Source organism: Diadema antillarum, unplaced genomic scaffold (genome assembly GCF_040938485.1).
Source record: "Diadema antillarum isolate AM-2024a unplaced genomic scaffold, OU_Dant_1.0 scf00000015, whole genome shotgun sequence".
NCBI classification, from domain to species: Eukaryota; Metazoa; Echinodermata; class Echinoidea; order Diadematoida; family Diadematidae; genus Diadema; species Diadema antillarum.
The window spans coordinates 4456104-4472979 of NW_027270904.1; the positions used below are offsets into that span (position 1 = coordinate 4456104).

Genomic DNA, 16876 nt, shown 5'->3' on the forward strand with positions numbered 1-16876 from the left:
AATTATTGAAGACCTCTGTGTGGCTGGAGCAACAGTTGTTGGAATAAAGTGTTGCCCAACCGGCAAAAAAAAAAAAAAAAAAAAAAAAAGAGGGAAAAAAATGGAATAAAACATTTGATTACAAGAATGAAAAAGAGACTCAAAATGTATATATATGTAAGAGTAAATTTACTACAATGCTTCATCTTTGGCACAAGATAGATCTACAATAATTCATGTCTGATTCTCATCTAACTTTATTTAGAGGAAATGACATTCATAAATTTATCACTATCATCTCACACATACGTCAATATGCTAAACTTTTTAAACAACACTTGCTAGCAATTTTGTTAGTGAGCTACAGTTGAAAGACACTGTTACTGATCTGTCAGGATAAATTGTGACATGGTGAAGGAAAATCTTCCAGTGAAAACCCACTCTGTGTTTGAGCTGACTTTGATAACTAATTAGAATTACATGCAAGTCACACAGATGATAAATTAATTAACATCTAGAATTTCAAAGTTTTATTGAAAGTGATCACAAGCTAAAAGTAAATGATGTTATGTAACAGGGCTCCCATTCTCTTGCACAAATGCCTTCAAGTAAAAAAGTGGTCGAATGTATATAACAAATTCTCTGACAAGGTGATTTTACCTGTCCAAACTCTTTGTATTTCTTTGCTTGTGTACCCTGATATAAAGAGAAACCTAATATAACAAGGTAATTTTCATGGTTTTTAGGTCCTTTCTATACTGTGATTCCCTTTTATATCATTGAAGACAACAATTGCAACTACAGTCAACCTCACCCAAGTCGAATCTATTTGGACTGAAGAAATAGATTCGAAATAAATTCAACTTATGAGGGATTAAAATCACTAGAATATAAAGAGAAGAGGATTTGAAAAGACCTTCGACTTAGGCGATTATTCGACTTATGTGAGGTCGACTCAAGCAAGGTTGACTGTATTTAACAAATGACGACTTTTTAAGGAAAGGGTAATACAGTGGCGTTGATGGCACCTTGTCTTATTACATATAACTACGACCCATAGCGGCATCCTTTGACAAAACATGTTTAACTATAAACTTTTGTCCAGCCTGGAAAGAACTTTCATTGTTGTTTCTTCATTGTAGTCTAATCATTAAAGTCAGCCAGTACACAGATTGGAGTTACCTCTGAGTTACAATCTATCATAATTATACTAAATTCATAGTTTGCCAAGAGCAAAAACTATACCTATCTATTCAATTACACTTCAAAAGACCTTAATGCTATTTTGCTACACTGACCTAAATATCATGGACTATTGTGATGGTGAATAGTGATTTAACAAGCTAATTTATAACAGTACTCTTTTTTCTCACCCCATAGTTTAAAATGTCTTTGTAGTTAATCTCATTTTCAAGCCCTAGTATAACAACATTTCAATATAACAAAGTGATGTAACTAGTCTCAAGGATTTTGTTATAATGAGTCCATTGTACAGTGCACTCCAGTTAAAACAAAAATGGTAATAATGAAAATCTTGTTACAACCAAGTAAAAATTCATGATCCAAAATTATCACCTATACATTTTTTCATACTTAGCCATGTTGCTATAATGAAATTTTGAAACTAAAGGAAAGTGCCAGTTCCAAGGACTTTATTATAACAGGAGTCACCTTTACAATCAATTACGCTAGGGAAAAGAATGTGAACAAAAAAACACAAATTTTCAATTTGACAGGAACATTTGGTAATGCAACTGCAGTGTGTGAAAAAGAGTGATCGTTTGCTTGCTTGTTTGTTTGTCTGACTTTTGCTTCATCCATGAAAAGTGGCACCTTTGTCATGTACTTGAACATAACAATAAACCAGATTTTCCTCTCAAAAAGGTACAGTCGTACTCTGTTTCATATGCAATGCCAATCATGTACACCTGTAGCAGATATTGTTTGCTTTTAACATTATTCATGATTCAAGTATACCCTTGAAGAATATTCTTTGCCCTTAAACATTATTCATGATTCATGTACACATGAGATTATCAAACTCACACTAATTGTGGCAAAGCTTCAAAATGCACATCACGTATAGATGCCTGACACATGGATGTTAAGTAGAGAAGACTACATTGTACTACCCATAAAAGAAAAAACACACATACCGTAAATCAAACATGGCAAATTCATCCAACATACATGTACTGTCAGAGAAATGATAAATGTATGTAGAGCACATAGGCAGTGGCCAATTACAGGCAAGCGTATGCACTCAGATGCAATGTTACACATACCCATCTGAAAGAAAAGGGTAATAAGTGTACGTGAGAAGATACTTAAGATGACAGGTATCACATATACAAAATAAATTTCAGTTCTTCAAGAGTAAAGAGTATGCTGGCACACTTGAGGAAGACATAGTTTAAATCCTGAATAAATTGCAATTAACCATTCAGTAAAATCACCTCAATTGACACAAACACGAAGACGCCACTATCAGCGTGTTTCCACAGAAAATATGATAGACCCAGAATTTGCAAACCTGGAATTAAATACTGCGCAGACCCGGGTTGTTTCCACAGAAAGCGTATCATCTGTAAGAATCTGATTCTACGCCTGTATGCAGTTGTGACCGGATGTCTGGAAAGTTGGCTTTATATAGTGCATTGTTGGTAAATAAACATCCATCATGACGGCTGGTACGATTTGCCGATCGATGCATTCAATTGTATTTTAGATGGTGTTTTTGCGGTCTAGTTTGGCACTGTCTGATGAAGTATGATCATGTCACTGGTGATTGACTTTCAAAGATAGGGCCTACATGTAATACTTCCAAATCATACCGCTACCTCACATCAGCTGTATCGGATTATTGAACCCGGGGAACGGGGAACTAACGCGGAAAGAACTACCTCAAGAGACGGTTATGATAATCTGAATTTTTGTGGCTATCGGAATCTGAAAAATCCGATACTGGTGCGTTTCCACAGGCTGTCCTATCAGATAAAATCCAATAGACCCAAAACTTGGGGTTCTGTAGAAACACGCCACAAGGTGCAACAGCATGAAAGCAACACACACATTGACATCTTTGGGTTGATCACAGGTCCTGCAGTGTACACTGTGCCACATATTATGGCATAGATCGTAAAGTTTGATTTTGCACTGTTGGGACACTTTCCAGTGTCCTTTGATTCAAGGCCTCGTAGGTCCATGCTTAGAGTATGTAAACTACACTTCAGATACGAAATAAATATGACCAGAGCTTCGTTGTTCAAGGAAAGAGCAGATTGTTAAGTATCATTGGATTTCACCTTTGAGTCCATAACCTTTGACCTTTTATCTCAGAGTGCAAATTATATTAAGTTCTTGGTTTCATAGAAAATACATACCCAAGTGTACACAGCTTTAACACAATACATACATGTAGTTCATGTTTTTGTTCAGTTAATAACATGAAATAACACAAGTAGCAATACAGAAAACAAAAATTATCCTTAATATAATAACTCCAGGGCCCAGTTTTATCAAAAGATATAATCGATTACAAATTTCCTTACCACACAGGCTGCCATAGACTTACCATAGAAATCAACTACATGTGTATAATCAATTGTAACTCTTCATAACACAGGGCCCTGCCCAAATAGGAGACAGAAAAAGAAATTGTATATTATCCACCATACAGACTGTATATCTGCCACATTTATTGTGCAGAAGTCCGACGATGCTCCAAACCTGACAGGAGTAGAAATTGTTTCCATCCTTTTGTAGAAAACCCGTGTGGTGGCCTTAAAAACATGGCAAGTAATGCGTTTGCTTTGAAACAGTTTTCTATGCATAGCATAGTGTGTAGACCGTTCATGCCATTTCATTGGCTTTGTGCACTGATGTCACTACAGACTGTACCGCATTCTGGATCGACACTAAACAGATACGACAATGCTAGAAATTAGACTACTAGAATGTCTTTCTCTTTCTGCTTTGTCTCTTTCACTACATTAGAGAAGAATGAAATATTAAAGAAGTAAAATCAAACTGATTTATTAACCTCTGATGTGTGTTATTACAGCCATTGCTTGTTCATACAACACGTAAGTGTATAAATACTACAAATATATAGAGTATGTTACACACATCAATATAGGAAACATATAAGAGATATTTTGTAATTTCACACAGATATTTCTTTCATATAATCTCTAATCATCACAAAAATAAATTCACTACTGGTGGCAAAGAAAGAGTTAGTGATTGACAGATTAAAAATTGTGGCGGCATCAAACATACACAAAGACATCACTTTCTCCCTGCAAATGTAATGACTAACCCTCTTGAGATAATTGCAGAGGGTATCCTGAGACATGATGGCACTACATGAATATATAAGTCAGTTTCCTGTCCACCAGGTACACTTCGTTGTCAACGCCTTACACCAGTTTACCCAAGAGAGGTGAATTCCACAGGATCAAGGTCATGTTAGCCAAAAGACTGTTCCATGAGTAGTACAGTGCACTCGCGTAATAAAGCCTGACAAACACGGTATATCAAAATTCTCCATAAAATGAAGTAAAAATTCAAGTCCGAAAATTATCTTCTACACATCTTTATGTACTTTATTGTTTGGCTACAATGAAAGTTTGAGATGGCGAAAAAAAACCTGCTGGTCCCGGGGACTTTGTTAAAATGGTAGTTGCCTGTACTCCTTCTTCCCTCTGTACAATCTAGAGCCAAACTGAGTAAATATTGTTAAACAAACAATAATTAGGTTATGCATACCTTTTTACCTATTTTCAGTTGTATATCATCAATAGGATCAATTTTGAATAAATCAGAAAATGTATAACCATTAATAGTAAAGAACTGGAATGCAATAATTGGTATCACTTTCAGCTCATTGCACTAGTAAGGAATCTCTTCCTCCATAATTATAGAGTGCCACAGTATGATATCATAGTTATTCACTGCCATAGAGACAGGTTCTAAACAACCTCACCTGATCCGAATATTTGTGAGCGCTATTGTTGCAAGCCATGCTCACATCTGGTTCTAACCAAAGCTATAACAAAATATCGTGACAACATCACTTCGGTAGTCTATTTGAGAAATCCTGCCACACCGTATGTATTGCCACAGGCATATAAAAGTGTTAATCATTATTGAGTTGTAAATACCATATCCCAAAGCTGGCAAGGTGTTTGGAATTATGAGTTAAAAAACAACAACAACAAACATCACACTTTCATAACAATCTTTCAAATGGAGTTAGTATTACTGTTCTGCATAACTGTTGAGAGAAAAATGGCTCTAGGGGCTCACTCACTATCAAGCACATGACAAGGTTTTGTGTTGCTGCAGCTCTTCAAACTTAAGTCAAATCCTTCATGTATGATAAATTGTTTCTTACGAAAGTTCTATTTCCTATTTTCAGTGTAAAGCAACTTGCATTTCTGTATCACAAAAAAAACAACAACAACAAAGGCGTACTTCAAACAAATAAATATGTTGTGCTATTTAACTTTGAGCAGTGAATATGCTTATATGAAAGGAACATAGGAAAGCTACAACTCTGGTATGTTAACAATAATGCCCAAAATAACAAACCCCATCTCGTCAATAATATCTCAAACTGCACAGATCTGACAGATCAGCTCACTCATGATGTGTGTGTGTATGCATGTGTGTGTGTGTGTGTGTGTTTGTGTGTGTGTGTGTGTGTGCGTGTGTGTGTGTGTGTTTGTGTGTGTGTGTGTGTGTGTGTGTGTGTTTGTGTGTGTGTGTGTGTGTGTGTGTGTGTGTGTGTTCAGATATCTTGCCAGGTCTCCAATGTACTTTGTGCAATGAAGTGTTAATGTTGCAACAAAACAGCTGCATACTAAGTATTGCTTCAATGAGTTTAAAACTTCAATTTCAAACAACAAAACCTTTGGTCAATAAATTTAGAAAAATAGAAGACTAAAAGGGCAGTCAGGAGTCTTCAGATGGGTCCTTGCATCTCCCTAAACAGTCCTCCTCCAACAACAAAGAAACAGGGGTATCATTCCCTTTAAAGAATCAGGTGCTTTGGTGAAACACTCCCAATTTAATGAAAGAAGGCATTCATTTTTAAATCTACTGAAAAAGTTATAGTGAATCCTGTTCATCCTACATTTCTTGGTTTCTGCTATAAACACAAATATTTATAGGCGAAGAGTGTATTATCAAATATCAAGGCAAAGGATAAGTAGTGATCTACAACTCTGTGTTGTCTCAATGGAAGACAAACATACATGGAAGACAATCACAATAAGATATGCTAGAAGTCTGTTTTCATATATCACATAATTTAATATCTACTGAAAGACAGAGATTAAAGGTGACCTCCAATCGATGTATCAAGGCAACATCTCAATTATAGCTTCATCTTGAAGCTTTCTTTACACAAGCCTGTCGATAAGTAGACTTTTGCATTTTGCAGAGATGCATGTCATTGGCACTAACGAGAAGCGCTGGTTTTGAGATCCTGTTCATGTCAAGACTCGCTGTATCATGGTACGGACTTTGATGGTCCAAGCGACAGAGAGAGATGATTTTGTGCTGTAGATAAAGTATGTTGCACACCCAAACATGAAGAATAATGTCTACCAGGATAGAGAGTGCTGCCGATGTCAAGGAATCCGGTGTGATGATAGCAGTTTGCTCCTCTGTAGACAAAGAGAATGAGTTTGTAAATGAGACAAAATGGACATCTCTGTCAGATTCTAAAATGATAAGTTTTGTCAATTTTTGCATATGTTACAAATTATCAGCTGTACATTCTGTTGAAAACTTGGCTTTATGATATTCAAGGCTCATCTGAAAGAGAGCGTATGTTGCTATAAGACTACATTTCACGATACCCATTCTTTGCTGGGGTGACATGACCTAATATCTACAAAATGTCAAATGTTCAGGAGAGTAAAATAACATGGCAGCCAAAGCACTATATCAAATGGGATAGACTTTCCTTCGACATGCCGTGGTGGCTTCATTTTTTAGGTAAGATAGCTAGGATTTTGACAGGGCATCACTGAACTGATTATCTGATCATTAATAAAAAAAAGTCATTTTCATCAAATTTGAGATACATGGTCTGGTCAAACCAGTGACAATATATTTTGGACATATCTCTGACATATCAATAATGTACAAGTGTTTTAAACTCTTTAATGCATTAGCAGCATTTAGTCTGGATGATTTTGGTAAACTTGGTACTTTACATTAAATGATCTCTTTCCACATGTCAAACAGATGAGAACTCTGCAATCAATTGATCACAACAAATTCATCCACCATTCATCCTAATATTGATTATGATGAAAATAACAATGATAATCATTATCATCAAAAATATGACATAATAGTACTAACCATCAATAGTTGTTGCCCTAAATAACAACATACTCTGTCTTTTTAAATACCCTGTTTTTCTAAACATTGTACAGAGTAATTACTTGGGCTTGTGCCACTGTCAGTTGAACTACTGTGTACTATAAATAGAATTTGTAATTTATTCTTGAAGACAGTTTAAATGCATGGCATAATCTTTGCTTTTTAACTACCAATCTCCACAGATAACACAAATTTACATAGTCTGTAACTACTTTCTCAGTTTGTATAATATGTCTAAATAACACTGAAGTTTGAAATTTAAACCAAAATAAAAAAACAAAACAAAACAGAGACCATGTTTGCCAGTGAGGGCTTCTGGCCTACATGCAAATAGTAACACCACTGGCTATATAGAGGACAACGAGGAGGAGGTCTGGGACTACTACCCATGACGGGAGTCCAGCATACCTCATACTCTTGATCCTTGGTCATCAGCCCTTCAATGCTGACCACCTGGTACTGTTTGGCCTTCATTTGACCGAGGGTCTTCCTCACTGGCTTCAGCGTGTGACCAGTTATCTCACCTCGTCTGCATTTGAACACAAAAGGCCACAACGTGCATCAGTATAGTGATTTGACTAACAACTTGAAATTTTATGCTTACCTTTAGAGTAAAGCTTGTTCCTGGAGGCAAAAAACCTTGCCCCACGCTTGCTTGACAGAGCAAAGTCCTATGTATGCACACCGGACCTCATTTAAGACGTGTACTCAATAGGATCAGATGAATGTAACACCTTGCAAATACATTATGACAATAAATTTTACTATGTGCCTATATATTTGGAACATTTATTTACATTGCCAATAATCTTTCTCTGTCAGTTGCTATATGAACAGTAGTGATGCTATTGCAGTCCACAAATTTTCCTGAAGAACATTATATGTATCACAGTCACCTGCTTATATTCAATGTCAAGCCCATAAGGGTGGCAACATGAATAACATTGGTCGCAAACAAATATTATTTTGTGCTCCTGATATAACTGCCATGAATACCAATGTCATCTTAGTCATGTATGAGTATGTTATGAAAAACAGTTACTGTATTCTTGTATCTTTTTCCTAACAAGAGTGAAGGGCAGTTTTGTCATGGGGACACATTGAAATAACCTCTACACAAACTCTTTTGACTATCTTCTGGACAATACTACATACCAGCTAACGCAGCTGTGTTGCACATGAAGTCGTCACTGAGTTTTGACCAATTGTTACAGTTTAAAGCCCCTTGCTAACATTTGCAGATGAAAAAAAGACAAAAACAAAAAAACAGCTCTAGCGCTTCAAAATAGTTCTAAAATGTGAGTTAGGGCTAAATAACCAACATGTGAATATTAATCAGCATAATCAATGTTTAGTATTCTTAAATATATAAAGTAAAAACAATAGTTTTATCAACCTGTTGAGGATGAGTCCCTAGTATACTCGGGCAAGTGTCTCTGGAAAATGCGTGTTGTAGCAAAATCAAACCATCTTCAACAGGTTAAAAACCATTTCTGAAATAAACTGTCTCCGTGATGGTTGATTGAGAAAATTAGTGATATCTCCTTATATTTGCGGGTTCATAGCAATTTTTTGTACAGTAGGGTGTTTTGTGATACAACTGATCTATACATATGCATCGATTAAGAAAATTTCAATATTTTTTCAGTCACTGCTCCTGATGTTAAATAGTGGCTTTAAGTAGTAGTTGTGGAACTGTGTAGGTGGGTGGGTGTGTTTGTTTATTTGTTTGTTTGTTTACTCCTCCATCTTATTACATACTTGACTTCCTCACCTCAGAGCTTTGGCATTAGATAGCTCCATGCTGGGGTCGAAGATGAGCAGTCTGGTTGATTTGTCCTTCATGACATCACAACCCACCACTGTTCTGCTGTGACCTGCACAAGGGAAGGAAAAGCAGAATAACACATCAATAGAACCTTTCATCCAGTAGATCTTATTCATTGGCATATGACTCTCACTCCTTTGACAGAACAGTTGTCAAGTCTTCATCAGTGTATTTATGTGGCACTTAATGTGAAGTAGTTCAAGAGTTGGGTGAGCTTGTATCATGATTCTTTCATATGAATGTGAAAGTTCCTACTTCACAGAGCAAAATATTACTCATATCAATATCAAACATAACGTCGCTGGGGCAACAAGACCTCGCATCTGAAATTTTAATGAAAATGGCTTTTTTGGATTAATGGTCAGATAATCAGTTAAGTGATTTCCTGTCCAAATCCTGGTTGTCTTACCCCAAAAATAAAGCCACCATGGCATGTGAAAGGAAAGGCTATCCCATTTGATGCAGTGCTTTGGCTGCCATGTTTGGTTTTTTTTGCTCCCCTGAACATTTGACATTTTGTGGATACGAGGTCTTGTTGCCCCAGCGACAATAAACTGGACTTCACAATTAGTATGCAATATCATATCAAAGGGATATTAAATAATCTTGTTAAATTTCTCATTTGCAAAGTAAAAGTCTTGTTCATACAAGAATTTAATCTGTCATACTTTGATATCGAATCACTCTTTCTGATGAAATTTCGTACAGTAAAGGAGGATCAACAAAAGAAGACTGCTGCAGATGCAAAAAACTTTCATCAGTTGGGGAGATCGTATACTAGGAATGGACAAAAGCTAGCCAGCAAGTCAATAGAGGTCGGTGGAAGCCTAATGGGCCAGTCACAAATCAGTTGCGATGCGTCAGCGATGGGTAAAACCCGGGAAATTTTAACAAAATCTTGAGACAGATCTCACGATTTTGCACCCGTCGGAGGCGCTCTCCGGACGCCTGCGGCTTGTGGCTGATTTTTTAGGCATCGCCACACCCGTCGCGGCTCCTAACTTTGAACTTAAAATTGCAAGATTGCTCGCAAGATTTTTCACCCATTTTTGGCATCCCAGACACAATATCCGATGACCTACGATGCCCTCCGATTAATCGGAGGCGTCCTCCGAATAATCTGAGACTAGTCGCAAGATTCTGTGTGGGATTGGAAATTCGGGTTGAGATTCAATGTCTGCGAGTAGTCTCCGGCGCCCTCCGACTGAATCGGAGGCGCCCTGCGACGATTCGTATGCTTTCTGTGATCGTCTCTGACGATTCGTACGGTGGAATCGTAGTAAATCGCCGTGTATATAAGGGCGCCTCCGACCGGATCGCTAAAAGTTTGAGACGCTCTTGCTGCAGGAGGCTGTGACAGAAGATTTTGAAGATTTTGAAGATGCCAAGGGGAGCACCAAAAGACAATCGCAGATATCGTCTCCGATCGCCTCTGATGCAATCGGAGGCGATCGGAGGCTAATCCCACGATTTTTCGACAAAACCGGGTCAAAATCCTTGAAAAAATCTCAGACAATGTGACTGCTCCATTTTTATTAGGATTATTGCTAGGATTGTTCAAGGATTCTTTATTATCTACGACGACCCCCGGCCAAAACTAATCCCCGACAGATCGCCGACATTTTGACTGGGCCATAAATCTCCTAGTGTAGGACTGCTGCCTTTTCAACTCTTGGGAACCAGATGCTGTGCAGGGTCTACATATACCTTCATGCTGGAGGTAGAGTGGTAGCTTGTTGGATCTCCCACAGCCATCCATGCTGAGCAGTGCTGGCCTGCCAAAGTAGTCCCTGATCCATGCAAAGAGACGTGGATGGGTACCATTCGGGCCGCTGGGAGCATGGAAGTCATACAGCTTGCACCTGTTGGATAGAGCAATTGCTGCTGAATTGTTTGAACTTTGAATAAAAATGATGAAATGACGATAGCGATCACACTGGCAAAAAAGGTTTACAATGATAACAACTCTTCAATGCAATCCAAGAAGCAGCTCAGTTTACATTACTGTAAAAGTGGAAATTTTCGCGGTGTTGAAATTTTCACGCATTTCGCGCAACCAGAAGCTAGCCCGAAAATAAAAGCACGCAAATATTTATGCTTGCCATATGTTCCAGTAGTTGATGCCTTGATTCCGCAGAATTAAAAACACGCGAAACTCTTCTTAACCGGCCCAGCACGAAAAATTAGTCGCGCGAAAATATCCACTTTTACAGTACATGATAGAATGGCAGGCTTGGGCCATTAATGATGCTGGAGTGGCACAGGATGTACAACACACGTTTGTTACATGATTAGTGCACAATGAACATGTTCAACATGCATTTCAAGCAAGTGTATTAAAGAATGGTGCTGTACAGCATAAATATCTACACAAACATGAGACTACTAAATCTTGGTAGGGCAGGTCTAATTTGGAGACACTTTGCAGAGCTGTCTACTCTTGGCAGTGTGTTATGAGAATGTCAGTTCATTGGAAGATTGATATTAAACATGCATTCCGCACCTCGCACTTCCACTCTTACGAAATATACGAGCGAGGCTCACAGGGTAAAAACAGCACACAGATGTATGGTTGTGGCAGTCAAGACCCGCTCACCTGATTCGAAGTGCCGAGAGCATGGCCACAACCTCCGTTGCTCCTATCCACTTCCTGGTGTTATGAACTTTGCCCTGCAGCTGACCCCGTCCCTGGACGTCGAACCCCTTGCTCCATGCATCCTCGATCAGGAGTTGGATGCGTGGTATCGATGGAATATCCTTTCTACCTGTAAAAGCCAGCATGGGGAATGATAGAGCTTTCAATTGGAATGTGATGAATTTCTTCAACTCGATTACTGTATTACCACTGGCATCCTTTTTGTGTACATATCAATGGCACTTACAGGGTGGTGGTCTCAAAGGGATCAAATAACAAGCTATAACCAAAAAACTATTACAAATTTTCTGCAATCATAATTCAGTTACTCAAGTTATGAACAACCATTAATAAAAAGCTTTATTTTGTACATTGTACCAACGATAAAAAGGGGAAAAAATACAGCTCCTGCATTTAGAAAAAAAGCAAGTAAAAGCAAGTATGTATGGTATGGTAATTCATAACACATGTACTGTAATTATGTCACAGATGTATGTGTAATCAAAATAGTTGAAATTGTAGAAACTAGATATAATGTCAATGAGTATCATAGTTGTATATATTATGTTTGATTATATTGATTCTAAAAAAATGTAAAGATGCCATACAGAGAATAAATAAATCAAATCAAATCAAAATGAAATGAATGCTCAAAGATTTTTATGCTTGAAAACAACAAGAGCCTTCAAAAAAAGAAACTATGAAGCAATTTGAGACTTGCAATACAATCATCAAAAATGATTGATCACGCAATGCACATCTGTCAGTCCTGGCAACCCATTCATGCTAAAAGTTAAATTCCTGCTATGCTCTGCAAGCTGAGAATTACAACTGCGATCTCGGGTTGTCTTCATTAGTTTGCGGATCAAAATCAGGATGGTTTCACAGAGCAATCAGGGCAATACTTCTAAACATCCTTCACCGCAATAAGCAATCACATTTCCCAAATCATGGAGAATTTAATATTCTCTCATTGGGACTTGAAGAGATATGCTTTTTAAACGCCTCATGTAGAATTAGGGAAAGTCGTTAGACTTGGAAATCTGAATTCAATAGCTAGATATTAAAACAAAAACCTACAGAAAACAAAAATAAATAGAAAACACAGTAAAACAATAACAAAAAATCATGTTTCCGTACCATTGAATACAACTTGTCTGAACTGTGGGTCCTCTACCATGGCAGATAGCAGCATCTGGATGTTGCGGTATCCGCATCCCCAGCCAACATCACCTGCTGCCGAGGAGAAGTGGTCCAGGTTGAGAGATAAGCGCGCAAATGAGACTCCGTGTACCTTGTTGTTATAATACTCCATCAATTTAGGAATGATACCTGCATAAGGTGTGTGACAGCATCAAAGGACAAAGGGAAGGAAAAAAAAAATTGGGCATATAATTATATGTACAGAATTTTGCTTTCAGCAGGGACAATTAATTCTTAAATGCAGAAACAATTTGTGTAGATCTGCATGGGTCATTGTAAAATGATGTACATACGTATTCTCACTGAGTGTTTCTTGCACTGGGACATGTCACACACATAAACACATACACACACACACACACACACACACTTTGCAACATTTTTTACAATTTTTAAAAAATTACACATGTTGTTTTTAGCCTCAGCTATGGAAGTGAAAAAATGGAATTTAACCAGCACTCGACCATCATCAAAATCTTGTGAGGTAATTGACAATTCTGATAGTTAGTGATGTTAACTACAAATAACTGCTGATAGAGAGCAAGGGCTTTGCTTCTTAATACAAACACGGAACTTGACAGAACTCTTGCTGTGAAGACAGATTTGAGAGAATGTATTTCTGCTATTAAGTGAGATTTACCGGTCATCCGAGTTTGTCCACTGTCAATCCCGGTTGCCATGGACTCTGCCAGCTCAGCTCTCTGGGCATGGTATTCGAACGGTGTCAGCTGACCCCGCCACACTTGTCGTGATGTATTTCTTTCTGTCTGACCTCTGAAGCTACCCCTTCCATCAGTTCCATACTTCTCCTTTAAAAGATAAGTAAGAAAGGTCGGAATATCACATTAGTACCCCAGAAAAGTCTACCAATGTGGTCAGATTTACATGCAGATGATATACTAGTAACAATTTCAAATAATATCCTCCCTGAATTACTGCTTGCACAATGTAAAATCATAATACACTCATCATGGTTTACTTAGGCTGCGTTTATCAACTCCTTTTCTCAGCAGAAACAGGTTATCCAAACAGCTTTCAAGGAATTTTTACGAGTTGATAAACGCAAAGCTGTTTTGAAAGCCCTTTAGAAAAGCCTTTTACGAAAGGGTGCGATTATCAACTCTCCTTTCTCGGCAGAAACAGGTTATCCAAACAGCTTTCAAGGAATTTTCACGAGTTGATAAGCGCAAAGCTGTTTTGAAAGCCCCAAATTTGTATCGATCGAAACAGGTTTCCTAAACAGGTTATCAGAAACCTGTTTGTAAAAGCCTTTCGAAGTTGATAAACGCAAAGCTGTTTTGAAAGCCCTTTAGGTCGCCCTACTGCGGTTACGCAACCATGCGTTTCTTATGCCGCCACTCAGAAATATCTGAAGTATGTGCTAAACTGGAGCTGCCTCACAGATAGGAAGACAATTGATTCATGTGGCATTGTATCATGACTCGTCACTCTCAAAGGAAGATATGTCTTTATGATGGTAATTGCTTTTCGCCGTCCCTTCTTAGAAAACAAGCGGCACATTAATAGTACAGGCAGTCAGGGCTTTGGAAAGGGCTCTCGAAAGGGCTATGGAAAGGGCTTTCGAAAGGGCTATCGAAAGGGCTATCGAAAGCCGTTTAAACAGGGGAAAGTTGATAAATGCAGCCGACGAAAACAAGCGGCACATTAATAGTACAGGGAGTGGACAGGGCTTTTGAAAGGGCTATGGAAAGGGCTTTCGAAAGGGCTATGGAAAGGGCTATCGAAAGGGCTATCGAAAGGGCTTTCGAAAGTCGTTTAAACGGGGGAAAGTTGATAAACGCAGCCTGAGACTACTTCTACTGATAGTTGCTTCAAAGTAATGGTGGTGGAAATACAGGTGTAGTGCACAAATTAGATTCTGGGCTAATATTCCTTATGGGCACTACTATTATATCATCACTACATTGCTGAACATGAATAAAAAATGTACTGGGGTCTTTTAAGAAACCAGTCACTGACCTGCAGCTTTCTGAACTCCTCTTCCTCCCTCGCCTTCTGTGCTTTCTTCTCCTCTTGTAGTAACTGTTGAGCCAGCTGCCGATCAGCTTTCTCCATCTCACTGATCCTGTCACGGCTCGGTCCTTGTCGGCTTCCTACTTCCTCTCCCCCATCTGTCGGCTGGTCAGTGAAATGCCTCTCGACATGGGCATTCATTTCTTGAGGACCCAGTCCGAAGAGTCCACACACAGGGCAGCTGATGTCCTCCGCTCCATCGGCTCCACCACTTCCAGCTCCCTTCACAGACTCAGCAGCCCCGCCCACTGCCCCCTCTGGATGCTCATTGTTGATGTGTGTACTCAGAAAATTGGGATCATAGCTGCCAAGACCACACAGTGGACAGAGAATTGGGTTGTCCACATTCTTTGCACTCATGCTCAGACTGAGTAATGTTGGCTTCTTGGGGCTGACTTTATTCTTTTGTGGCAGTGGATTTGACTTGGAAGGGGTGGATGTGGCAGAGGGATTTATGCCACTGGTGCTGGGAATGTCATCAAATTCAACCTCATCAGCTGCTAGGGCATCTTCTATCATCATGTCCGCATCACCCCCAATGATGTCAGGTTCTGAGTCATTCGTGAGACGCTCAACCCATATCCCGCTCTCTTCTCGCTTGCTTTCTTTCTCCTCCTCCTCGGGAGCACTTCCTGTTAATGTTCTCAGCAGCTTCTTGAACGGGCTGCTGGTCTCGCTCCTGACACTCCCACTCTCGCTCCTCAATGAGTTGTTCGTGTCCACTGACTGCTGGCTGCTCCGCCGCTCAGGAGCAGGTCTCTGGGTGTCCTTGGGGCGGACATCCGGCTCCTTCCTTCCCCGCTTCCTGTCAGTCTGCTTCCCCGCCTGGGAGGCACTCCTCTCCTTTGAACTCCGGCACTCCTTGAAGCCATCACCCTGTTGAGGAGCTGCCCTTCCCGCCTCCAGCCTTATCACTTTCCTCTCCTGCAGGCCCTCCTTGGCTTCATCCACCAGACGACATTCGGGTTCCTGTGCACTCTCTTTACAGGAGTCCTCCTGTGATCTTGTCTCTTCAAAGAGATCACCTGAAGCCTCGCTCACTCCTGCGGATTCATGAACATCAACACTGCCCTCTTCAGAAGATGCGATTTTGCCCACTTCACTCACACTACCATTTTCAGCAGCCACATCAGCATCTTCAACACTATCAATACAGTCCATACTAGTCCTGTTGGCTGTTCCCAACTCCGACAGATTTCCGTTCTGATGCTTCACTGACTCTGACTCCCCAAAGTAGTCCTCGATGTAGATCAGAGAGTCTTCCTCACAAACCTCTTCCGCCACGACTACCACTGCATCACTAGAAGCAAAGGGGGCATCACTTATGCGACGCTGACTCCTCTGCATGGCACAACCATTTTGTGACTCCTTTGAAGCGTAAGGACTGAGGATGCTCCTGTGGGCGGTGTTCATATGAAGAGCCAACTCCTCCACTGTCACCTGGCCGAGGTCGCACAGAGGGCACGAGCCGCCATTCTCCTCATGGTCCAGCAGCATGTGAGTCCTTACCTCAGCCTCGCCTACAAAGCCTTCCTGGCCGCATATCTCGCATGTCTCTAGTCCATGGCTTGAGCTCATTGTCAATCAAACTCATGAATACAGTGCAGTTGAGCTTATTCTGAAAGAATGAACATTAAAAAAAAAGAATTTGAAATAAGTTGAGGACAGACTTATAAACATGCATTACCAACAGGCCCTACATATTACAAAAAATAGTTGCAAAACAAACTTTCTTTTTAAAGTGCAGGAAAAATAAATATTCAAAATAGATATGCGTACTTCATGAAATTGCCATT

General features: G+C 39.4%; 1 protein-coding gene across 1 annotated transcript; it reads right to left on the minus strand.

Annotated features, from left to right (window-relative positions):
* Positions 1-6617: 6617 nt before the first annotated feature.
* Positions 6618-16658, minus strand: LOC139724719 (uncharacterized). Its single transcript, XM_071635844.1, has 8 exons — positions 15027-16658; positions 13687-13855; positions 12984-13175; positions 11805-11973; positions 10916-11070; positions 9155-9257; positions 7789-7909; positions 6618-6653 (listed from the first exon to the last, which is right to left on the minus strand). The coding sequence occupies exons 1-8, from the start codon at positions 16656-16658 to the stop codon at positions 6618-6620; spliced, it is 2577 nt and encodes an 858-aa protein (XP_071491945.1).
* Positions 16659-16876: the final 218 nt, after the last annotated feature.

Bases quoted from the DNA above. Each gene is read 5' to 3' on its own strand.
- LOC139724719 (XM_071635844.1), bottom strand. From the start codon at position 16,658: ATGAGCTCAAGCCATGGACTAGAGACATGCGAGATATGCGGCCAGGAA. The intron at 11,071-11,804 runs GTGAGCGGGTCT...TCTATCCAACAG, and splicing joins CTCTCGGCACTTCGAATCAG to GTGCAAGCTGTATGACTTCC. The intron at 7,910-9,154 runs GTGAGGAAGTCA...GTTCAAATGCAG, and splicing joins TCTAATGCCAAAGCTCTGAG to ACGAGGTGAGATAACTGGTC.